The 27782-nt window shown below is 35.5% G+C and overlaps 1 protein-coding gene across 1 annotated transcript; it reads left to right on the top strand.

Annotated features, from left to right (window-relative positions):
• The first annotated feature begins 7759 nt into the window (after positions 1 to 7759).
• Positions 7760 to 8236, top strand: LOC113352704. The gene has a single exon (XM_026596496.1). It carries the CDS (start codon positions 7760 to 7762, stop codon positions 8234 to 8236), a length of 477 nt encoding a protein of 158 aa, XP_026452281.1.
• The last annotated feature ends 19546 nt before the right edge of the window (positions 8237 to 27782 follow it).

Raw genomic sequence — 27782 nt, forward strand, 5'->3', positions numbered from 1 at the left:
CCCCCCCCCCCCCCCCAAATTACCATCTTTACCTCCCATTTTACAATTTCACTACCATTATTACATTTGGAAGTTTGTACCATCATACCTATGTCAATCTAAAATAAGACAAACCCATTAAAACTCCACCAACCACAAATTACGTCAAGATTACATACCATCCTCTTATATCCCAGGAAAGCTTATAATGGATTATTGGTCTTGTCCTTTCTTGGTTCTTTTATCACCAAAATCATGTGAATATATATACCCCCACACTGATGATATCCATAAAGTTTGAATACGAAAGTGACATATCGTATGTTAACCCCCACAACACAATCATTACAGTGTTATAAGAACTACCTTACAATCATTACAGTGTTATAACAACTACCTTACACCAAATTTCTCCTGAAAACTTTTCAAATTTTATTCAACAGTCTTCTCATTACCTTTTTAAGGTTCAAAATTATAAACAATTAAAACTCTCTTACATTTTCTCCATCCACATTGTCGGTGATCAATACCAGTATAGTACCAAAAAGAGATTCCTTTCTCTGCAGCTGCATATTATATTAGTTATCTGTAACCCTGATCTCAATCAATCTCTATTCATATATATCCAATCCTCTTAGCTGATGGAATTCTCAAATTCCACAGAAAACACTCAAAATTTAGACTAATATAATCAAAACATGTCTGCTCAAATGGCTGAGAAATTAACTTTACCATCCTCTCTTGCTGAACCAGTGTTCATCGAGAAAAATATTGTTCTAGATGAGTATGATAGTAATTGGAAATGGTGTATGGTGGGATATTTATGCTGTTAAACCTTGGTTCCTACCTCCTCAATCCGCTTCTATATATGTAATCAGTGGCCTCTAGCTCAACCTCCTACTGTCACAACATTTAGTGGATTGCGTAACAAAGTCCTCATTCGTTTCTTAGCTGAAGATGATTTCAACAGAATCAACTCTTAATGGTGTTAAAAGTGATTCCTACAGAAAGCTATCCAGCAAACCATCAACTCTACTTTACTGAAGAACTAATGTGGTTTATATTGTGTAACATTCCAAATGAATGTACGGAATTTGAAGACCTTCAGAAACTTACCTTCAAGATGGGGGAACTCATTTAAGCTCTAGATCCTTATGATAAACATCCTCCAAAGTAGAATGTCAAGGTGTGTCTCAGAATTTCAGTGTTGAAAGCTTTACCAGCAGGCATCCCCCTTTTTACCAGTGGTAGAACTCAACTATTCCTGATTGAATGTAGATACATCAAAGTTCTAAGGTACTTCTGCACTTCATGCCGAGTGCTTGATCATAAAGACCAAAGTTGTCCAGCATGGAAATTAAAACAGAAAACAATTAAAGAAGTTGCATCCTCTAGCAACAAGTATGTTCTCCCCGCTGTCTCAAGGTTAATGATGCCACCTCCATCGGTAAACAAGCAAGTTGTACCTTCTTCTACTGCTATAACAGATACCATCATGCAACAAACTGAGATGGTTCCAGAAACTCAAATTGAATCACCTGCTGTCACAATGTGCAACAAAGGAAAAGCAAAGGATATCGATCAAAGAATGGAAAATACTACTCAAAAAGGTTTATCAAATACCTTTCAGATGGGTCCCTTTGTCAACAGATCCACTGCTCTAAAGATCTTTGATGTTGGTCATGTTCAACAACAATCGACTCAGCTGGATAATTGTTTACCGATCATGTTTAAACAGGTTACTACTCAAAATGTAACTGTTGAAGCTTCTATTTCTGGTTCTGAGCCAACTCCTAGTGGACCTATTCGTATTACTAACTCTTCAAGAAGATTCAAGACTGATGTTGTTCCAAAAATACCAATCCTATTATCACTAGAGGAGCTCTTAATTCAACTGAGCATGAGGCCTTAGAAAACCTCAAAAGGAATATTAACCCCAGGGCTGATTTGAGGAAATGTACAAGAGCTAACTATAGTTTGGAAAGTATAGTGGTTATTCCAGAAGAACATGATATCACTGAACCTGATTATGCTAAGTTGTGTCCTCCAATTACCAAATTGAGGGATTTACCTGCTATCAATCTTTCTAACCGTTCTCTCAATACCCAACCTTTGATTAATTCTTATGGGAGCTACAATGTACCTGCTGACAATTCCCCAAACAACAATGGTGTCCGCAATAATTCTCATCTCAATGCTGCTACTTCTAGTCTCGATTCCTCCCAAAATGCTTCTCAAAGTAGTGACGATACCAGTGCTTCTCTTGGTGGTGGGATGACTCTACCACTCAGGTAAATCCAACTCACTCAAACCCTTTAATTGATAGTGCCAATAACACTATAAACCAATTCCTTGTGAATAACATCAATCTGATTGCTTGGAACATTAGAGGATTTGGAAAAAAAATCTGCTAATAAGGAACTTAGTTTATTATGTAGGAATGTCAACCCTGATATCATCTTTCTCTCTGAAACAAAGATGAATAAAGATATGGCGGCTAGAAAGCTAAAAAACATGGGATTCCCCTTGCACCTTTAATGTTTCTAGTGTTGGTAGAAGTGGTGGTCTTGTCCTTGCCTGGAAAAAGGAAATTCATCTCAACATTGTTTCATCCAGTATGAGGGGTATCTATGTTATTACATCTATTGACATCATTCATTCCAAAACTTTTCATATTCATTTTATGTATGGTGAACCTAATAGTAGTTTGAGACAAGCTTTCTGTGAACAACAATGCCAGCAATCTAATGCTCCCTTAGATGAACCTGTTTTCTTTATAGGAGATTTTAATGCCCTCTAAGGAACTGAAGACAAAAATGGTGGTTTAGAAGTAGATGATCCTGATTTTGAAAACCTTAGAAATTTATGTTCTGTGTTTAATTTGCATGATCCTGGTTTTTCTGGACCTAGGTTCACTTGGTCCAATATGCAACAAGGTCCTGATCTAATTCTTGAAAGATTAGATAGATGTCTTATAAACCAAACTGCTTAGGATCTTTGTCCTAAACTTTGTGTTAACAACCTCCTGAGGGACTCTTTTGATCATTGTCCAATGCATATAGGATCTAATTATGAGGATATTTGTATGCCTATACCCTTTCACTTTATGGCTATGTGGATTGAGGATCCTACTTGTAGATACATTATTGCTAACTTTTGGTCTATCAATGTGGTAGGAACCCCTTATTACAAGCTTAAAGCTAAAATGTTAAGTACTAAGAAAGGTCTAAGGGATTGGAATAAGTCTTCTTTTGTTAATATTAAAACTAATATATCTACCATTAGGAAAGATTTAGCTGAGATTCAAGTCTCAAATCCTACTGATACCAACACTACTTCTAGACTCAAAGCTAGGCTTGAGTACCTTTATAATTTAGAAGAGTTATACTGGAAAGATAAACCCATGGAGGTTTGGGTCATGGAAGGTGACAGAAATTCACCCTATTTCTATAAAGTAACTCTCTTTAGGAGGAAAAGGAATGACATTAGCTGGATTAAGAATTCCTTAAATATTATTCTAACTGGTAGAGATAGTATTGGAACTTCTTTCATAGACTATTTTAAAACCTTATACTCTTCCCATCCTCAACAATTCCAGGATGAAATTCTTGCTGATCTCCCGTTAAGTTCTTTGCCGAGGATAACACAATCTTGAATATGCCTCTATCTCCAGAGGAAATTAAGAATGTTTTTTTTCAAATTGGGGGTGGGGGGTGGGTGTGGGTGGGAGGTTCTGGACCTGATGGTTTCACAAGTTTTTTTTACCAAAAACACTGGGACATTGTCCAAGGCTTATGACAAGCTTGAGTGAGATTTCTTAGAAAAGGTTTTAACGAAAATGGGTCTCTCTAACTACTGGGTTAAACTCATAAATCAGTGTGTTTCTACTGTCTCCTACTCTGTTCTTCTTAATGGTAGCCCAACTTGAAAAGACGAGGGTACCCAAATATACCTCAATCTAAAACTTTTCCACCTATAAGTCCTTTCTCCGAAAGTGATTGTCTATGGACTGAGTCGAGACAATACAACTAATCGGTTCACACTTCGTGTGATTGTCTATGGATACGAGATCGAGACAATACAACAACGAAGTATGTTTACTTGATAAGAGGTTCGTACTTAACCAAACACAATAGGATTACTATCAAGTAAATAGGAATTAACGTTTGTGTAATTTACTTTAAATTATAATAACAACAATTATAATTGCGGAAAATAAAAGTAAATGACACGGCAAGATTTTGTTAACGAGGAAACCGCAAATGCAGAAAACCCCGGGACCTTGTCCAGAATTGAATACTCTCAGGATTAAGCCGCTATACAAAATCAAACCAACTTCGTATAGTTGAGACCAAGCAACTAAACCTATAGGTTCACCTAGTTCTGTATGTATTCATACGCCTCCGACCTGTAATAAGTCACGTACTTGGAACAATTCCTTTGATTCGTATTCCAAACAGTAAAGGAACGACAAATCTGTTTGGTATCAACTCTTTTCAGCCAAGTGATGTAAGTTCGACAAAAGGCTCTTCTGTTTATCTCAATAAACTCCTTTGTCAGGTTCTTAGATCTATCTTATCATCAACTACCAAAGTAATTGTTAAGATTTTGCAATCAATACTTTTAATCACAAAGAATTGTATTGATGCCGATCTACACAACTAATCAATCTAATCTACCACAAGGATAAACCGATTATAATTGGATCTTGTTTTACCGAAACTAGTATTGTGCACACCAAAGATTATGAACCCAAATCAGAAATCTTCAAAGTCTTCTTTGTCTTCAAATCTTCTTAGATCTTCAATAAACACCTGCACACAATCAACTTGAATCTCTTGTGGTCAATCACGCACAGAACGGAGTCTGTTAACAATGGATTATCACAAGACGTATTTAGAACTAAAAACAGTCTAAAGATCCCCGTCGAAACTTCGATCTAGTTTGAGTGAATCTTATATCAGAAGAGAAGATTCCCAAGCATAAACAAACTAGGTGCAATCAAATTTCAACCACCGTTAGTCAATCAAATCAATCGAAAACAAAAGATAAACCGCAATTATCTAGTTTCCCACCAACGGTACCAATAGAGCTTATAAATTCCAAAGAAGTCTTTAAACTGAGCGGTCGTAAGATATTTCACTTAATTAGGTTACTCTCCTCTCCGAATATGCGTATTCACCAGTAGCAGCACAACTAAGATAGTTTTGCTGTCTTTGAGGATTAGTTTGCTAGAAATGCAAACTTTGGTATTTGTAGACCAAGGAAGTTTGGACACCAAGGAATTTACAAAACCGAAAATATTCTCAAGATATGCAATATATTCCAAATTCGGTTTCCATAATTCCTGGAAATGCTTTGTCCAAATAATGACCGAAAATCTCTTAGAAAATCTCCAACTAGCAAATGCACATTACTAATTTTCATTTTCCAAAAATAAAATTAAAAACCTTAAATAAAAGATTCTCAATTTGTTTTATTCGATCCGAGATTTTCTTCCTTTAGCTATTAAGGAATAACTTTGAACAATTAAAGATTAGTGTTACTGCACATGTTCAAAGTATGTCGACATCTTTACTTTGTAAGTCCTCTTTCATACTTACAATCAAAGTATGTCGACATCTAGAATGTTAGCAGGAAGATTCCTGAGCACAGGAAAGCTCTCTTGGCTAACATTCTAGAGATCCGGAGCAGGGACTTAGGAGAAAAATATCTTGGCACTCCTAATGTGTTCCAAGCCTCAAAAATCCAGACACACATGGGTATTCTCCAAGATGTTGATGCCAAAATCTCCATCTGGCTTCATAAGCTCCTGTCCCAAGCTGCTAGAACTACTCTGATTAAACATATTGGCCAAGCTATTCCCATTTTTCAAATGGGAGCTTTTCTTATTCCTAAGCACCTTTGTAATCAAATGGATTCTCATCTTTGTAAATTTTGGTGGGGTGAAACCTTAGACCCAAAAGATAGGAAACAACACCTGCTTGGTTGGGATATTTTATGCTCCCCCCAAGTAGGGCTGAACATGGTTTCGGTTTTCCGCTGGAACCGGACCAAACCAGACCAATTAGGAAGAAACCAAACCGAACCATTTACTAATGGATTGGTTACGGTGTAGAAAGTGGAAAACCGATAGTGTTGGTTTAGGCTTGGTTTGACCTCTAAAACCGAACCAAAAACCATTGAAAAACCGATTAATTTTTAAACTTAGTTTCTACCGTCGATTTACAAGTATTAGATTCTACCCATTGATTTAGAGGATAAATAGAAACCCTAAATCTAATATTTCATTATGATAGTCTCCCTCTTTCTCTTTCTCCTTCTCTCAACCGCCTCCCTTCTCCATCCCCAACTACAGCTGCTGCTACTCGACTTTTTTCTTCCCGTCTTCCTTCTTTTTTATTTGTCAATAACTAAATTAAGATATATTATATATCTTCTTTTGATCTCTAGAATTAGAGTAAGCTTTAACTATTCTTGATATTTTTTTTCTGTATATTTGTGTAAACCAATACTATCGGCAACTATGATTTTTTTTATCTGTAAATTTGTGTATTTTTTTTTTTGGTTTGACATAATTATTGGTTAACCAAAAACCACTGGGACAAACCGAAACCAACTGGAACCATTTGGAAACCGAACCAATGGTTAATGGATTGGTTTGGTTTAGATTTTTAGAAACCAATAGTATTGGTTTTGGTTTGGCTAGAAACCGAACCAAAACCGAACATGAACAACCCTACCCCCAAGGCTGAAGGTGGTTTGGGTTTTAGGAAGGATGGATTAAATAATCTGGCTATGCTGGCTAGGAATGCCTGGAGAATTCTGGAAAATACTGATTGCCTGTTAGCTACTGTTCTTAAGGCTAAATACTTTCCTAGAATGATTTCTTGAATGCCAAGTGCACTAGTAAGTGCTCTTGGACTTGGAAGTGTTTGCATGCTATAAAAGAACTAATCAAGCCTTTCATTTCTTGGATAGTTGGGGATGGTCAATTTATTGACCCATGGTGTGACAAATGGATACCCACTCTGGGTTCTGCTACACCCAACCCTCTAGTCCCCCCTGATCCTAGTATTAAAGTGTCTTATTTTATTGACTCACAAACCAGAATTTGGGATGTGTCTAGACTTAACACCCACTTTGATAATGCTTTTTTTTAGAAGATTATCACCATTCCCTTAAGCCAGCTTTGGACTCCTGATAGGAGGGCTTGGGATCTTTCAAAGAATGGAAAGTTTTCTTCTAAATATGCCTACATGGGTCTCAAAGGTCTTAGGCCCTCCCCTTGTAAAAATATTTGGAAGCGTATCTGGAAAGTCAGAGTTCCTTACGAATTCAAGTGTTTGTCTGGAAAGTAGCTAGAAATGCTCTGCCTTCCAGAACTATTCTTCATACTAGAATGCCTATGAATAGTGTGGATTGTCCTAGGTGTACTGATCCTTATGAATCTATTATGCATGCTTTGGTCCTTTTTCTCTTTGCTAGCAGAGTATGATTTATTTCTGATGTCAATATAAACACCCAGTTTTTTCAAAACAAGTCTTTCATTGACTGGCTTCTTTTTTGGTTAATTGACCCTCTGTCTAAACTTTCTGATGAAGCTCAAAGCCTTTTTGTTGATATCTTATGGTCTATTTGGACTAGTAGAAACAATTTCATATTCCAAAACCTTACTTAAAATCATACCACTGTCCTAGCTTAGAGCCAGAGCTATGCTCCTTACTAGGAAAACTAGCATTACAGTTTCTACTACTACTTCTGTCAGTATTTGTGATAAATGGATGCCCCCTCTTTTGGATTTATTAAATGCAATATTGATGGTGCTTTTGATAATACTTCTGGAGCAAATGGTGCAGGGTATGTGATGCGTGATTTATCAAGAAAAGACACCTTTTGTGCCTCCTTAGTCTTTGAAGTTCATTCTGCTGAAGAAGTTGAAGCCAGAGCCATCTGGGCAGTCTTGAAGAAAGCTTTGGAGCAACAGTTTACACATATCATTTTTGAAAGTGATGCGAAATCCCTCATCGACCAATTTTCAGCTGGCAAGTTTGAAGGAAACTCGCGTACGGATGCTATTTTTAAGGATATTCAATTTTTCTCTTCTAAGTTAGTTACATGTATCTTTAGTTTTCAACCTCGTACTTGTAACTCTGTAGCTCATGAGCTAGCCTTGTGGGATAAGAAAAACAATTCTACTATGTACTGGTTTGTCCCTCCTGTTTGGATCTTACCAACAGTTGAGGAGGATCATTAACCTTCTTGGAGGCCTTTGTTTATAAAAAATAAAAAAATAAAAAAAATGGATGATTAGGCCAAATCCAAACTCTCATCCAGATCCTCTTACTAATCTCTCAAACTTCACTGTCATTCGCGTAACAGGTCAAAAATAATGCTTTGTGTTTTGCGAGTAACTTTGTGCACCCGTTCAAACTGGATATGTATTTTTCCACCTCCTCGTATAATTGTGTATTGTACGGAAACATTGTATAATTGTGTATTGTAGAGAAAAGTGGAGATGTTTATTAGAAGTCAAGTCCATTTGATCTACTCAATATCTTTCTATTTCTCGCACTTCAGCGCAATGCACTGCCTAATTACAAAATGGAAAAGGGGCATCTAGGTTTTAAGGGAGCGTACAAATTTATTTTTAATGATTACACGAATATATGACGTTTAAGCACAAGCTTCAACGAACTCTCCCCCATTTAATGTTATTCTCGAAAAAACAATATGAGCGACCTTGACTCTAATCACAAGAGAAGGATTTTCTTGGACACTAATAAATTTACTCGCTAGTTATGAACAAAGTAGATTTGTATCCAATATTTTTCTCTCTTCTCGCCAGTTACGAATAAATAAGTTAAAAATAGCGATCTTAATGCTAGAGGCACTAAGATACAAGATTTTCGTGAGAAAAATAATCATCTTCAAAAACTATTCTCTAGGTCAGTCACGAACAAAGAGCGCAATTAATGCGCTATGACTCAACATAAGAATTATAACATCCCTAACCATGTATGGACGTAGAGATTAAAGTTCACCACTTATTCCCTAGCGGTTATGCAATCAAGGAGGAAAGCAGATTCCTAGAGAACATCTTGCAGAATCTTGTAACATTATATTCACTAAAGTGTAATCGTGGAGAGATCAATACTGCAATTCTCAAAATAGTTTACTCCTTTTTTGACAAAATAGTTTACTCCTTTTCTGAGAAAATACGAGATATATGTTCTAATCACCAGAATATGATAGCAAAGAAAAAATCTCACAAAATAAACAATACATATATACAATCCATGAAGATTAGGAATTGCAAGTCATCCTCCAAAATAAAATTTAATTAAATAAACTTTAAACATGCAAGCTGATAGTATTTGGAATAGCTAAATTAACACATAAAAACTACTCCAAAAGCTAGTGTTCCTCCTTAAACAATAAAAATAAATTCCTACAATGAATTAACTAGTAAATATAAAGAGAAGGAAACAATAACGACATCTTACTCTGAAGTCGAAGAGGTGTAATCATTCTCTTTGTAAGCTTCTAGTTCTTACTCTATCAAAGTGTATATGGGGCAAAACGATTTGCTGGTTTTTACGGAATTAAGGAGACGACCGTACGGAGGAGACTCCTTGAACCGAGCGACATGTTCAACCTCACACAGATGCACTGCAAGATGGGAGTGCTTTGAATTCGAGAGATCAATCTGTAGTACTCCGGACTAAACCAAGACAATGGTCGTTCCAGAGTAAATTCGGTCACAAGAGAGGATGGGTCGATCTGTAGGAGGGAAGCTGAGAAATGTGTGGAATCAATGGTAATCAAAGATTGTAGGTGTGTTATGTATTCTGAATAAGATAAGTTCTGAATGATTGAATCCCTGTTGAGAGTAATTACTCAGATGTTGAGTTGTTAATCTCGTGTTGTCTGTTTAACGTGAGATTCTTATATATTCAATCATGATTCAGAGACTTATTTATATTGATGGAATTGTAGACACCATGATCCCATGAAGTGTGACAGTTGATGGAATCAAAGAGTGGGGAAATGGAAATCGTGTTTGAAACCAGTTTCTCATCATGCGGAGACTTGGTCGATTTTCCATCCACTACTTTGTTAACTCCTTCAACTGATTGCACGACTTTCTCACATTCCATCGTGTGTATGAACACACGTGCCGTAGACCGCCAGACCAAAACCCTATTTAATATCCCCCCATGTGACACGATTGACGTCTCGTGGTTAATTAGTCAGTTGTTGACTTCATGACTTTATGGGACGATGAGTCCATGTATTTGCTGAGTTGAACATGATTTTGCAAAATATTCTGAGACTCATGAATTGAACGTGTCTGTTGGGACAGAGGTATAATTCTCACGTTGACAGCTGAGGCGAGCAAGTATTTCTCATTCGATAAATTGTTGAATATTGAGGGTTGAACCAATATTCCTTGGTTTGAGCAAATATTGCTCATCTGAGCAAGTGTTGCTCATTTGATGAATTATTAGTAGCGTGACCAAGATAAAATATTAATTTAAAATACTGGTTATTGAACCGAGCATAATTAATAAAAATACTGATCATGAGATCGTCGTAAAGTTATTGGTGTTTGAATCTGGAATTATGATCCTTGGACTCAGAAACCCTAATTCGACCAATTGATGACCAATTGATGGTTTATTTGAAAATTAACCATGGAATGAAGGAGGGACCGGCTACATGGGATCATGTATCGTCCATGTAGCGCCCATATGCTCGAGTGAGCAAATACTAAGGTCTCTTGAAGAGTTGGTGATTTGTTGATGAAAGAATGATTAAATGTTGGTTTAATCATTTATTAGAAAAATGCTCGTCTGAGCGTTAGGTGATAAAACCTAATTAATTATGAAGAGATGAGGGACTGACCAAGGGGTCATGAAACCGGCCCTAGATGGTCACGGGATCAAATGACGATCGCTCTATGAAAATTACAAAATTATTTGGAAGAGTTTTGGATCTAATACGTGCAATTGCGCAAATTAGGTCAATTCATGAAAATATGTGGGACCGGCTCCGTGCGAGCCAAATATCCAACCTTGGTCGGTCAAGGTAACATGCTCACGTCGTCAAAATGTCTGTATCTCAGTCCTGAGAATTTTGGTATTTTCTGGCGTGCGTTTGAATAACCATTTGAGAAAATATGACAAAATCAGGGTTTTGCTGAAACTGAGGAAACTTCATGAGATGAAGGAAAATAATTATAAAATGAAGGAATGATGAAGCATGGGACCGCTAAGGCCAAGTCATGGCCGGACGGTCAGTGACCACGGTCCCATGGTGCCTTTCCTAATTTTATATTATTTTTCATGATTTTATGAAAATATCATGAAATCAAGGAGTTTGTTGAAATTAAGGATTTTCCTTGAAGTGAAGGAGTTTCCATGGGATCAAGGAAACAAATAATGTTAAAATAATAAAATAAGGGCGTGTGGGACCGGCTTTGAGCATGGTCGGCCAGCTGGGGCCCGGTCCCGTGCGTTTTCTTAATTTTATGTAATTTTTGTGTATTATTTCCCTGATTTGAAGGAATTTTCATAATTTGAGAGAAATATCATGAAATCAAGGAATTTCATGGGATCAAGGAAACTTAAAATAATAATAATAAAATAAAGGGACGTGTGGGACCGGCTACCGCATGGCCAGCCGGCTGGGTCCCGGTCCCACGAGATTCCCTAATTTTATATTATATTTTTCATGGTTTTATGAAAATACCATGAGATTAAGGAGTTTTCATGAGATTAGGGAAATATTAATAAAATAATAAGGAACCATGAGGTGTGGGGCTGGCCGGGATCAAGGCATGGCTGGCCAATAAACACGGCCCCACGTCATTTTTCCCAATTTTATATTATTTCCTTGGTGCGAAGGAAACACCATGAAACTGAGGAGTTTCCTCAAAACGAAGGATATTTGTTCAAATGAAAGGATTTTCATAAGATCAAGAAAAATAAAAAAATATGATAAAATATAAAACTGGTGTGGGACTGGCCACGGCATGGCCGGCCGGTTAGTGGGCCCAGTCCCCCAGCGCCTTGGTCAATATTTCATTACTTATTATTTTCTTTCCTATTTTGCATAGGTTCATCGTTTCGTCGTATTTTGAAATACTCGTTCGTGCGTTCAGGTGATTGTTAGTGCATCATCGTAGAATACACTTGCACCTTTTGAGTCGGGGCTTACTCGAAGGTAACTCAGACGCCCGTACATTGAATATTTATTACTAACCCATGGAATTCTGCTATGAAGAACCATAGATTGAAGTAACAAAATATTACGAAAATATTTGAATATTTTCAGAAATTCAGTGGATGAATCCAAGAATTTAGGAATAATTAATTGATGGTTCTATACTAGTACGATCATCTATGAGCATTAATTATTCTGAGCGACATGAGCTAGTTGAAGCGTCATATCCTTTATATAGTCAGTGAAAATTGTTGTTTGTATCCTGAAGACGTTATTGCTCTATACTAGCAGGCAAGCTGTCTAGGAGCCGTCCAATCTCGTGATTCTATATAGAAGTAATTACTAAAGTGTTCAGTATTCATGAGATATGACGTTGCCTAGCCGAGAGACTACATATCTGCATGTACTCTGAGAGACAGTATTCTCAGTCAGAGATTCGATGAGAGACCCGTGTCTCGATACTCGCGCCTGATTGCTGAATCAGAAGTTCGTATAATTATGGGTTTACGATTTTAGCCTTTGTCGAAAATCCACCATCTACACAAAGTCAACATGGATTCAAGGTTCTCAATCCTGTTTTCAATTATCTTGGAGGAAGATTGCAAATCTTCACTTGGAGTTTGAATTTTGTTGAGCATCAGATTCATCCTAAGATAAAACTCATTAAGTTGGGAGCTTGAAACATTATTACAAGGTGTGGAACCACCTTAGTCTTGACAAGAGTCACTATTAGAAGACTCAAAAAGAATTTTCTTAGTGGGGAACTAACATTCCAGAAATTATCTTATTTGCTAGACATACTAGAAGAAGTAGACAGGATTTGAAGCTTTTCTTATGCAAGAAATTTTGAGAAGAATGTGAGGTGACTTATCCCATTTTTTTAATAATCTTTCACAGTTCACAAATTTCTTATCATCCAAGTTACGGAACCGTGGTGCTTTAAGAGGTAAGATTCATGTATAGCAAGACACCAACTAACCCCTTTTTAATCTTACCCTAACTAGAGTTTGAAACATTCACACTTGTAGAATTAATTGTCTTGAGAAAAACTCTACATTAGACCTTTTTCTAGGAACATAAAACCTGGAGACAAGCATCAACAAAATGTTGAGAAATTTTCTCAGAGTATATTACCTTTTAACAAGGCATGTTGATACCCACATCAAGTCATTAGGACTTAAAAGATGTGATTACTAAGTCAAATATGACATATATTACACTGTAGAGAAAGACTAGGAGCATAGCTCAGCTTTTTGAGATCTTATAAGTCTTTATACAAAATATTTTCCTCTCAAACTCTGTCTTAACGAAGGTCAAATAAGAGTATTTTTTCAGACAATTCTACCTCTTTAGGTTGTAGTTCTCACCCAAGGGAAAGATGAGAACCAACCAGAAGATTATTGCAAAGAGTAATCCATCCCACTGTGTCCACTATGTGGTGGTTTATGTGTTTTTTTAAGAATATAAAAGTTATTAAAGAATTCCTTATTCAAGTAGGGTATTTCCAAAGGAATCATAGAATCAAGAATAAGATATGTTTTACATGTGGGATTCGAGAGTCTTTTCTTATTTTACAACTTGTTTCTCAACACTTTGATAGAACTTCGAAAGTCATCAATAATTTTGTCAAGATCCTTTGAAAGAACTGTGTTAGAGCATTGCTCGGTCGAACTCGCATGTGTTGCTATCTCAAGCATGTTTGTCAAGTTTAGTTTTCAAAACTATATGTCTTAATTGATAGACTACTTATAGCTAAGTCTCGGTTTAGGACAGTTTAGTGTAGTTGAGCTCCAGACTCCATGGCGATCATCTTACGAAGACGAAGAACTACTCAAGGAACCAGTGGAACTTCATCCGACTATAAGGTATGTGGAGACTTAAACTTATCTATCACTCAAAAGTCTACTCTATCTCCTACTCTTGAGACAAAGTCGTATAAGTATGATAGTTTTCATACATACACATTTGCTATTTAGATCCGAGTTTACTCGCCTATATTTTTCTCTAAATATGTGTTGGTAAGCTTTCGCTTTAACCACTTTTCATCTTAACCCGTGACGAAAGTCATGATGACGTTTCAATCTTGAAAATAGCTTTGATGACGATAGTTGTGAATAACGACTGTTATAACATTATAGAAGAATGTTTCAATGATTGAAATGTATAGTTGAGATTACATAACCAACTATTGATATAAGCATATATAGTGTGTTCGCACATTAGTGTATAAATACATATACCGGAAACCAAGTGTGTGCATATGTGTGCATACGGTATTGGTGAAGGAGACAGGTTGGGTACGCGTACCAGCGGAAGTTTTCGAACCGAAAATTTCTGCTGAGTTTGTAAGTTTGCAAATTGTTAAACCAGTCACCTTAGGTACGCGTACCAGTACGTGTACCCACAGAAGTTTTCGACCAAAAAGTTCTGCTGAGTTTTTAAACTCAAATCCGGTAGCTATGGTACACGTACGCGTACCCAAGCTGGTTATATTTCTCAAATCGGAAGTTCATGAACTTAAACAATAAAGCATTATGGAATGCAATCTTTGCAAATCGTGTCTATATTGTTCATGAATTGATTCAAGTGAATCAAACCGAGTTTGTTTCAATTGTGTCTATTCATAAAGACCTAAGCAATTGAACAACTCTTCAACTAGTTCTTATGAGTCATTTGAACTAGTTATGTGAAGAAGATGAATATGGTTAATATGGAAGTACTCATATGGCTAACCATTGGTTAACTATTTTTGAACCAATTAAGTGTACACGTTTAGGTACGATTACTCAAACCTAAATGAAATACATTTAATTTGTGTGTGACAAGCTAAGTTTCGATCTAACGGTTGAAAGATATTAGCTTGGTTAAATCAGGTTTTTCATCTAACGGTGAATATTGAATGCTTTGTTACCAAGGTAACTTGGATTGCAAACCCTGATTTGAAAACTATATAAAGTAGACATCTAGCAACTGGAAAAACTAATCCCCACACCTCCTGTGTGATACTAGTTGGTTTTGCTAGAGTCGATTCTCCTTTAACCTTAGGTTTCTTCTCGAGACCCTGTAGGTTAACGTTTGAAAGACTTCATTGGGATTGTGAAGCCAGACGAAACTACTTCTCTTGTAGTTGAGCGATCTGATCTTGCCATTTTCTATCGTACGAGTTCAATTGAATAATTGACTTGATATTATATCTCCGACGGGGCAAGATAAAAAGAAATCACAAACATCTTCGTCTCATCGTTTGTGATTCCACAAAATCTAGTTTCTCTACCATACGATTTAGATTTTTGTGATGTGATTGATAATTCTAGGCTGTTCTTAGGGAATATAAGTCCGGGTTATCAATTGGTTTCTGTTCACCTTGATTTTATCAAAAGACGAAACAAAACTCTTAGGTTTATCTGTGGGGGACAGATTTATCTATCATCGTAGACTTTTCTGTGTGATACAGATTTGTTTATTAAAGTCTTCGACTTTGGGTCGTAACAACTCTTGGTTGTGTGAGATCAGCTAAAGGAATCAAGTGCGTGGTATCCTGCTGGGATCAGAGATGTAAGGAGCGCAACTGTACCTTGAATCAGTGTGATATTGATTAGGGTTCAACTACAGTCCAGACCGAAGTTAGTTTGTAGTAGGCTAGTGTCTGTAGCGGCTTAATACAATGTGGTGTTCAATCTGGACTAGGTCCCGGGGTTTTTCTGCATTTGTGGTTTCCTCGTTAAAAAAATTTCTGGTGTCTGTGTTATTTCTATTCCGCATTATATTTTTTTATATAATTAAAATATCACAGATTGTGCGTTAAGATCAATCAATTAGAATATCCAACCTTTGGTTGTTGATTTAAATTGATTAACACTTGGATATTGGTCTTTGGTACCATCCAAGTTTATCTCTCTAGTATTTGATAAAGACTCGCAGATTTTCATTTGCTTGAGTATAGATCAAATCGAGAGATTGAGATATTAACTTTTTGATATACTTTTATCTAGATTGAGTCTGACTGTCTAGTTGATTCTCTAGAAAGTATGTTGGAGTTAATCCATATAGATTGCTAATCGAAATATTGGGTGAGGTTGTTAAACCCTCTCTTTTTTAAATTGTTTCCTTCAATTTCTGAGCCACCTTCTTCTTCTAAGATTGTGAAGCGTGAAGACAGTGATTTCTCTGATTTCTGACATTGAAGACACATTGATCATCTGAATGTTTTTTGCAGAAGGAATATTTTGATGAAGGTTTCATGTCCTTACATATGAACTGGTATTCTTCTCTACTTGAGATGAAAAAATTAGGGCAGTAAATGTGTTTAGAGGAGGTATGTTATAGTTCTTATTAGAATTTCTCGATACAAATCGATTCTTCTTTTTATAAACTTTGAGATCATATAAAAGTTTTTTAGACTTTATTTGTTCATTTCTCATTTTATCTAGCTCATGTTCCATGCCTTCAACTTTTTTGAAGATAAGTTCCTTTTCCAGTTGAAAACTAATCTTCATTGAGTGAATTTCTTCAATCAACAAACTGATTTTTTCTTCTGGAGTAGGGTGGTTGTTTTGCATGGAACAGTTAGAACTGTTTGAAATTGGAACATGATCATCAATAGAACAAGGAAGAAGCTCGGCCTTAAGAGATAATTCATCTCCTGAACAATAGTCTAGAGTGGCCATAAGGGCTTTGGCTTTCTTACAATACTTCTTGTTAGGACAAATAGAAATATTATGTCCATGACCAAGATACTTAACACAATAGAGAGTCTCATTGTTGATTTGAATTTTACTATCTAAAACCTTTTAAGGAAGGAGTTTTTAAGAGATTTTGTTCTTCTCGGTCTAAGAGTTTTCTTAATCTGTTGTGCAAACAGTGACAGAGTAGAGTTTAAGACATTCTCATCTTTTTCAATAATTAGTCCAGGAAAAAAGTAGTCGGATTCATCCTCAGTAGTAATAAAATCATTACTTGATCTATTATCATTGACTCTTTTACTATGTTCGAGATCAAAAATCTTTAACTTTTCAACCAAGGTGCTTCTAATAGTGTAGTTAGATCAATTCCTTCAATGATGGCATGTTTCTTAGACTCATATCGAGCTAGTAAAGATCTCAGAATTTTCATCACAATATCCCTTTTAGAAATGGTCTTTCCTAGTGCATAACAAGCATTCACTATTTCCGATAATTTGTGATTAAATTACTCAAGCGAATCTTCATTAGCCATACGAAGGTTTTCCTAGTCAGATGTTAGGTTTTGAAGCCTTACTTCTTTCTATGTGGAATTTCCTTCAAATACGGTTTCTAAGATATCCCAAGCATCCTTCGATCTAGTGCACGTAGACACATGATGCTGAAGATCTTGGGATTATGGCATGGATAATAGCATTCACCCATCATAATTTTGTTTAGCATCATTGATTTTGGCTTCGCTATATGTAGTTATATATTTTGGAACATCAGCTTCCCCTTCTCCAACCATTGGAGTATCATATCCTCTTACAACAAGAACTTATGTCTTGAAATTACGAGCTTGTAAGAAAGATCGCATAGCTATTTTCCACCATAAGTGATTTGTGTCACCAAAGGCTGGTGGTACGTTAATCGAGATTGCACCCTTGTCTATAATTCAGATCATCACACATACTTGTTAGGTCTAAAGGTGTTTGCCTACTTTGATACAGATTGAAAAGGAGAGGATACCAAGTACCCCACCAACTTTTTCGTTCGGCAACCTATATGGACAAAACCTAATACAATTTCAAGTACATCAACTTAATGATCCTTGACAATATGTATGTAGAGTTTATATCTCTATCTCTTCCCAATCTGTACGTATAGACTAAGGATTTTGTGAACCTGATTGTTAAGCAAAGTACTTGGATGATCTCAAAAATCAATATCCAAGATCAATCTAGTCGTATCCAAACAATCAAATCAAAATTCTGCCTAGTAATAAACTTGTTATCCATCTTTCAAGATACGAATCCTACAAGAAACAAGTCTCGTAATCGATCATAATTATATGGACGTATACTTGTGTAAATCCTATTATAAAGATAAATAATACAATGCGGAGAGGGAAATACACAAGACACCATAAGTTTTGTTAATGAGGAAACCGCAACAACAGAAAAACCCCGGGACCTCGTCCAGATTTGAACACAAAATTGTATTAAGCTGCTACAGACACTAGCATACTACTAAACTTCGGACTGGATTGTAATTAAGACCAAATCCACCCTCCAAGCGTTTTAGTTACAGTTGCGCTCCTAACGTCTCTTGACCCTCGCAAGGATCGACGCAATTGATTCCTTTAGCTGACGTCCTTTACAGCCTAATAGTTGCTTCAACCTAAGTGAAGACTTCTGGTACCAATATGCCTCTAACAGATGAGCCTATTTGATTTCCCTTTATGTCAAAGATCAAGGCTTGAAAATCTGTGTGCAATAGACAAAGCTAGCAAACCTCACAAATTTGGAAAACATAAATTCACTTAGATGAGAAGCCTGGATTCTTTACCACTTCTCAAGAAAAATCTTCAACTTAACAATTAAGAATAGTATTCAGATATCTATCTTGAGGAATCACAAAGTATGAAACGAAGAGAACTTTGCGATTACTATCTATCTTGCCAGAAAGAGATTACGAAAACCTCAATAATAGAAAAGCGATATCAGGATACACGAACTATCAAGGTAAAAAATAGTCGGACTTGGCTTCACGAATCTCCAAAGAGAAGTCTTTTAGTCGTAAAACTAATAACGTTTCATAGACGAAACTTAGGGAAATAGAGGAAGACTCTAGCTATCAACTAGTACACAAAGTGTCAGGGATTGAATTTCCCATTTGAAAGAGCATCTTTATTTCTAGTTTTTCAAGGTGGGGGTTGCTTAGAATTCAAGCTAATATAACTTTAGAATCAAGTAGAACATTTCTTTGTTTAGATGTAACTCTGATTAGGGATTCAAGTAAGCATCTGAGAAATTTGTCTTGCAAACTACATAGAAGAAATTTGTCTTGAAAATTACAAATTTGTTTTGAAAGCTAACAAAAATTTTCTTTTCAGAAAATATGCCTTATGAACTATAAGCAACTTGATTTTATTTAAACACTTAAGAATTCAATCGTGATATACATACACAAGTGTTTTTAGTGACCAATGATGTCCTAGAGGTGCTTAGGAGAGTCATATAAATGTTAAATATATTTATAATGAATAAGACTTTGAGCATCTACTAAATTCTACAGGGAACGTTGGTGAAACGGTTTGTGAACCGTAAGGCGAGTTCACGAGTCATGATACGGTTCGTGAATTGGACGGTTCGCCAACCCTACTCGGCTCGAGAACTCAGATGGGCTCGGCTGATGAACTAGGTTGCCACGATATTGGCCAACTGTTAGTCTTTTACACCAACATGAAAAATTCAGATCACCATGGTTCGTAAACCGGGTTCGTGAACTGTCCCATTCTAAACTTGCGGTTTGAGAACGGGTTCGCCAACCTTCCCTGTATTTTTGAAACTTATATATCTATTATTTGCGAAGTAGTTTTCCAACCTACCCTAAGTTAAAATATCATAAGTTCTGAAGCTCTCTCTTTTGATGTTTGAAACATTCCCAAGTGATAAAATCATTCACATGGGAAATTTTCAATTCATCCTCAAATTAATTCTTGAAAAATAAATTGTTTCGAACTAATATTTTCAAGGACCTTTGAACATCTAAGCTTGAATCATATTTCGAGATATTAAACAATACAAGCTTGACTCGAAATTTCTTCTTTGTAAATATACTAGAAGTCATACAACATAGTTTCATAAGATAGAATGTTAAGGTGGTGAGTAATATAGAATGGTTCAGTCTTCACATACCTGATTAATGAAGTTATTCAAATGTCTTCTTCGATCTTTAGTGTTCAAGGGTGATGTCTGATACACAACTACCAATTTATAACCTAGTCTGAGACTTGACTTAGTAGACTAGAAACCAAGACATAGTTTTGATCAACTAACATTAACAACAAGCTTGAGATAGCAAAACTTGTGGGTTCAACCGAGCATGCTCTAACACTTTTTTGGGATATTGATGTGCCAGCACAAGGTTCATATCTATACCCTGTTGTAGTAATCAAAAGTTGTATTTGTGAGAACATGAAAGATGAATTTTTCATTTAGATTAATCCCACTTATAAAGTTGTAGTTTTCCGCATATTAAATTGGTGTTTAGGTTTATACGAAATACTAAAACGTGACAAGCTATGGTATACGCTAAATTACTCACTAAAACTAATTTAAGAAATGGAAATGTAATTTTTTGATACTTTATTAGATATACGAGGTGATACCAATGTAATTTTTGATATTTTATATAATATACAAGAAGATACGCAAACTAGTAATTTTTTTATCATGGTTACCTGTATTTTTATATATTGGTTGCATTTAAAATAATATCCCTCTATCATGTATAAATGTGTAACTGTGGCGTACACGTGTCGTACGCATGTGTAAATTTTGATTACACAAGCCATATGCATGTGTAACTTCCAAGTATAGATGCAATATGCATATGTGCAACTTTTGATCACTCTTAGTAGTTTTTTTTGTTCTTAAATAACAACCAATTACTATAATTAATAAGAGGATGTGTCAATATTAAAGAAATATATGTATCTCATAGAGCATTGCTCGGTTGAACCCACCAAGCAATGGTATGTCAAGGTTGGTTGTCATATTTAAGTATCAAAACTCATAAGTCGCTTGATTAGATTACTAGAGTCAACTTCGTTAGGTTAGACTATAAAGTCTAGAAATGTTGAGACACACAAGTATTACTCTGTAGGCCTGAAGATTACGAAGACGTATCGACGTTGACGATAATATCATCCTTCCACTTGAGGTTAGTAATACATGACTTGACTTGTTTTCATTCTATATTGTAAGCTTTCAAGTCGCTTTTGATTGAAACATAACGTGAGAAGTTATATATATATGAAACTCTAGTATCTTAGACTTGATCATCATATTGTAGTCAAAGTGTCAAGGAACAATATAAAAACGCGGGGGTACAACAACTACACCCAACTTTTTCGTTCGGCAATCTGTATGGACTAAACTCCAATATAATTCCGAGAGTAACAACTTAATGAAACTCGATCAGGGAAAGATATCAAAGAGCTTTATCTCTTTCTCAACACAATCAGTAATCAAATAGATATGAGTCCGTAAATCTGATTGGTATGAGAAAAACTCAGACAGTACCAAAGACCAATATCCGAGTATCAATCAAGTTATTATCCAACAAACAAGGTTGGATTTATCAACTGTGATCGATCAATGCACAACCTGTGATTTTCAATTGTATAAAGAAAATATAATGCGAAAAAGAAATAACAAAAACACCAGAAATTTTGTTAACGAGGAAACCGCAAATGCATAAAAACCCCGGGACCTAGTCCAGACTTGAACACCACACTATATTAAGCCGCTACAGACTCTAACCTACTACAAGTTAACTTCGGACTGGAATGTAGCTGAGACCTAACCAAGTACCACACCGATTAAGGTACAGTCGCATTCCTTACGCCTCTTGAATCTCGTAAGACCCTGCGCACTTGATTCCCATAACTAACGTCCTTTATAGCCAAGAATTTGCTCGACCCAAAGTCGAAGACTTATAAACAAATATGTCTCTTATAGATAAGTCTATTCTATTTTTTGGTTCTATATTTAGATAAATATCAAGGTGAATAGGAAACACAACTAATAATCCAGTCTTATGTCTCCCGAAGAGCAGCGTAGAATATTAGTCACCTCACAATAACCTAACTGATATACTAAAGAAGTTATTGCTGAATCACAAGATTCTGAGACGAAGAACTGCTGTGATTAATTTTTATATCTTACCTATAGGAGATAAATCGAGATAATTTTAGAGAAGATTAAGCTCACTACGATGGAACAGTAAGACCAGGATATGCAACTACAGAGAAAATAGTTGAACCTAGCTTCACGAATCCTAAGCAAAGTCTTTAAGTCGTTAAACCTAGTAATGGTTTTTATAAGAACTGGAAACCTAGGTTAAGAGAGAATCGACTCTAGTTTGCAACTAGGATACACGAAAGTGTCGGGATTACATTTCCTAACTGCTAGATCTTCTCCTTATATAGTCTTTCAAATCAGGATTGCTTACAACCAAAGCTAAGATAGCTAATTAAGAAAGAAATCAATATTCACTGTTAGATGAAAACCTGACTTAAGATTCAAGCTAAGTTTGCTTAGAAAATAAGCAATCAATCTCCACTGTTGTATGGTTTAGCTTGAGATACACAAATGAAATATACTTATATTCAGATATGGATGAACCGTACCTAAACGTGTATAACGAGTTGGCTCAATAACAGTTAACTGAAGTTAGCCATAAGAACACTTTTAGCTTAGCTATTTTCATCCGACACTTCTAGACTTAATCTGATAATCAACCAATTATGATAGATGATCAAATGTATCTAAATGTGTTTTAAGAGAGTTGTTCAAATGCTTAACATCCCATGCAAATATATGTGAAGTATTTGAAACATATTCGGTTTGGTTTTTACATGTACAAAGTACGTAAACTAAAACCAGTTCACGAACGTAATGCCACGGTTTGCAAACCGAGTTCGCATACCTTAAAGGCATTGAAAATCCAAGGACTTTAGTTCACAAATAGAGTTTGAAAATGAACCTAAGTTCATCAGTATAGACAACATAGTTTTGCATACGAAGTATGTGAACAAGTTGTCATAAGTACCGATTTTAAAACATAGCCACTAAGTTCGCAAACCACCGTTTCATACCTTACCTAATTTTTCTGTTCTCAAACACAGTTCACAAACTACAGTTCCGGACCCATACAAATAAATTCGTTCGTATACAAGAGTTCCAGACCCAACTAGTATTTCACAGTTCACATACTGGGTACGCATACTATGTTGTATCTAGACTATGGTACTAGTTCTAAAACTCTCGATAATCAATTTGAAACATCCTTAGAATAACGACAATGCTAATATTACACATACCACTAGCTTCAAGAATTTTCAAATGATTATTTGATCAATACGAAACATCCCAAGTTAACATCAAATGATTGTCTCACACGGATCATATAAGATGTTCAAGGTAACTTTCACATGACCAATCTTGACTTAATATTTAGTTTCCAACAAATGAATTGTTCATAACTACAGTTGCCAAGTAGATAATGAAGCATTCTAAGATTTAAACTCATATTTCGAGAATTATATTAACGAGATAAATTCGACTCGAAATTTCAATGTGTATAACATAAAGTCTATATAGCTATACGACTTAGTCTCATTAGAAGATATAATTGAATAGACTTCTGAGTGATAGATAAGTTTTAGTCTTCACATACCTTTTGTCATCGCCAAAGTTTTCAGTAGATCTTCTTCTTCAAATGGTGAATGTCGTGAAGTCTAATGCTCAACTACACACTTTTATCATAATCTGAGACATAGGTACAAGTATACTAGAAATCAAGATATAGCTTTGATAAACTAAATTTGACAACAAGCTTGAAATAGCAACACTTGCGAGTTCAACCGAGCAATGCTCTAGCAATCTCCCCTTTTGTCAATTTTAGTGACAAAACTATGAATACATATGGATTATAAAATAAATAAAACTTTGTAGCTTCTGGTCCGACATGCTTGATTTCCTTGTCTCTTCAACTTCCTTGAATTTTTCGTAACTTCAAGTTCTCCATCGATTCTGAATGTGTTTAACTCAGCATCATTGTTGTTGAAGATCCGTAAAAATAACAATAAGAAAACAGATGTTCTCAATCATTGTTATTCAGTTTCATGGTATTTTTATGTTAATCAAAGTCCAATTGTATCATAAATTTGAAATAATACTACGGTGATATGTTTTACACCCCCTCAGTCAATACTTCCATCTTTTGCATAATAGGTAGAACCTATAGATTGGATTCCACTCTCTCATACATAATGATACGTAAACCATATATGTATATAGTGTGAACTACTAAATAATTCTCCCCCTTTTTGTCAATATAAATTGGCAAAGGTACGAAAACTATGGGATCGTTATAAATTCTCAAAAGACAATTCATGACTAAAGAAGCATATCAACTTTACTTTAGATGATATCACATAGTCGAAACTTAGTGTCTTCATTAAGGAGTTTATTATGATACAAGATAAACCCTACATATTCCACAATTGCTCTCCCCACATAGATATAGCAATTAAGCACAAGTTCATTTAAGAACTCTCCCCCATTTGATGTCATTCTTAGAGAATAACATGAGCAACCTTACTTTTACAAGAAAAGAATGATTTCTTTGGATATTAACAAATCTCATGGACTTGTGTCTAAAAATCATCGAATAAATTAACCATAAGAGAATATTTTTGATTAATTTAACCGGTATTACTCATAAGAAAACTTACGGAGTAATATGTAGTACTTTCGCAAAAGTGGATCAAGGAGAGATCAATACTGCGGAATATCTCAAAAAGTTCATTCTATCTTTTATCAATATATGCATAAAGACACAATATATTTAACTTTTGAGCATTTATGAGATAATAGCTCAATTCATAAAATGTAAAGGCACATATATCTCATAATACATTTGAAATATATAAAACCAATAAGATTACATACTGCAAGTTCATCTTCCAAAAACATAGAATTTAAATAAATAAATCTAAAAGCATGCAAGATGAAAATCGTTGGAAATAGATTGTGTAATCACAATATATGTTATACTAAACCATAGTTATCCTTCTCGAACACAAGAAGTTTTCTAGATATTATTAAAAAAAATAACCCTAAAAATATACTAGAAGACTCATATATAGTCAGCAATTTGAGATCGAACAAAGATAAGATCATCAGTTGCTTTCTTCAGTTCAGTCTTCTGAAAATCAAGGTTCTTTGTTGCAATAGTAAGTTAATCACGTACAACTTTAAATCTTTGAGGAGATTTCCAACCAAATCAGAGGACATCTGAACAGGTCTATTATCTTCATGATCGCATGCATAGTAACAGGTTATGACGAGAGGATTCTCATGAAACCCAATAAATTTTCCATCTTCATCTTCGTCTTCCTTTTTGCTTCCATTCATATTGCAATTCATGATATCACAAGATGGTCTCTTTAGGTTGGCGGAACGCATATATAAGAGATAAGAACATCAATCTTATATACATATAATTCTTAGGTTTAAAGAATCCTTGGAATACACAGAGTTCTTTCCAAACATAAATTCTTAATACATATGGCATTAAGGATCCTATTTCAGTATTAGAACCATACGTCCGGTTATGAACCTAGCACATGGACCGTTCGTAAACGTGAACATAACAAAGTTCAGCACCAACGTATCTCAGAAGCCTAATAAAACATGTTTTGTGAACAGTTTATTAATAAAAGTGTTTAGCCTTAAACAAAACATCTTAGCCCAATAAACGAATTTAGAGCACAAGAGTTTTATTGACAGACATGTCAAGTCAACAGACTATTAAGAACATGTTTGTATAGAAAAGGCATATTGAAGCCTCATTTTCATTTGCAACAAAAAGAGTATTAGCTTCTAATAAGAAGTTGTTAATCATACACACATTTTAAGTGTAAACATTGGTAGGAGCAAAGCTCAACAAGAATGTGATCATCTTCTCCTTTTGCATTCAATACAACACTTGTACAACTTAGACCACCTTGTCAAGAAAGAGATGACTTTTTTGAGAATTTTATGCATCCTCCTATGGTCTTGATGGAGGAGGAACAATCTAGAGTAGTCAAGTTGTTTACTGATGAGTGTTTCGCTCATCAACAATATTGACTTCCTTTCCCTTGCATTCTTGTGTAATGATAGAAACATAAATAAGGTTACTTTCAAGAGAATCACTGAGAGAGGGACAAGCGATACCTGATGCATCAACTTTCTTTGCGTTTCAAATGATGCGCTTTAGTCTATTGACGTTGGTCTTGAGTTCTCAAACACAATTGTTAATGTGAATGTATTCAGGAATAATTGAACCTTTCTTTCCACATCTTTCTTCAGAATCAGAAAGTGAGTTCGAATGACTCCCTTTTTGTAGATTAGTTTTTCTTCTTTCGGGAGCATCGAATCTTGTGTCTTTCCTTACAAAGTTGTTCTTTTGACAATTTTTACACTTGTGAAAAGACTTTCTAAGACTTTTATAGAAAAAAGTTGGCTCATCACATCACTTTCTTTGTCTAAAAGTTGGACATCCACAACCAACAATATGTGAAACTGGCTTGATCACTTCTTTTGACACCCAAACAAGGATATCATCAAGTTTTTCATTCCGCAAATGAAAAAGACATCTCCTTTCTAGATGATCCTTGTTTCCGCAATAATGGTAAATATATGAAATATTTTACCCGATCTCATATGAGCTGACTTCAGAGGTTGACGTACCTTGTTCATTTGAACTTTAGCTGCAGATGGCAGTGTTTCATTTTTGTTGTTGGTGAGATTATTTTGTTGGAAATTGTCACTAGCTTTGAGAAATCTTACCTTACTAATACTTGGAGCGTTTATTCCCTTATATCCCAATCCTCGTGTATCACGATGATTTTTACATGCTCCCAGCATAGTGGATAATTTGGTAGAGCTAGTGCTGATTAAACTTGTTCAAATCTTCTTCCAACAGTTTAACCTTATCACGAGCAGCAGTTAAATCATACTCTAGTTGTTTTTATCGAGTGAGAAAAACTCTTTCTCCTGTCTTTGTAATGGTTTTGTTGAGAGTTACTCCTTGCTTCAGATTCTGGAAGTGTTTCTTTCAATACAAAGAGATTTCAACGAAGATTCTCACATTCAGAATTTTTTGAACGCACATCTACTTCTTGATCTTTAAGAAGGGATTGTAAAAGATTATATCCACAATCATAACCTTTAAAGATTTTTCTCAGTTTCTTGTTTCCTTGACAGAGATGAGTCAGAAGATCAATCAGACACGATGTTGACTTCTTTTTCTTTATAAGATGGTCAAAAATCTTGGTATATTGTGAGACTTCCTCATCAACATCTTTATCAACATTTGAATCACTTTCATCTGAAAGTTCATCCAACTGTTCTTCTAGGCGTGTTTCCCAGTTATGCACAGTTTTGGGTAATGACACAGATGTGAAGATTTTCTCAGGTGAATCCAAGCTTTGAAAATAGTCTGAATGTTTCTAGACTGGTGGCGCGTTGTTGGAGATAGCACATTTGTCCATAAAAATCAGATTGCTACAAACACAGACTTATGAGGTCTTAGCGTGTTTTCCTGCTCTGATACCAATTGAAAGCGCGGGGGTACAACAACTACACCCAACTTTTTCGTTCGACAATCTGTATGGACTAAACTCCAATATAACTCTGAGAGTAACAACTTAATGAATCTCGATCAGGGAAAGATATCAAAGAGCTTTATCTCTTTCTCAACAAAATCAGTAATCAAATAGATATGAGTCCGTAAACCTGATGGGTATGAGAAAAACTCAGACGGTACCAAAGACCAATATCCGAGTATCAATCA

The sequence above is a fragment of the Papaver somniferum genome, chromosome 1 (genome assembly GCF_003573695.1).
Source record: "Papaver somniferum cultivar HN1 chromosome 1, ASM357369v1, whole genome shotgun sequence".
Classification (NCBI taxonomy): Eukaryota; Viridiplantae; Streptophyta; class Magnoliopsida; order Ranunculales; family Papaveraceae; genus Papaver; species Papaver somniferum.

Bases quoted from the DNA above. Each gene is read 5' to 3' on its own strand.
- LOC113352704 (XM_026596496.1), top strand. From the start codon at position 7,760: ATGGATGCCCCCTCTTTTGGATTTATTAAATGCAATATTGATGGTGCT.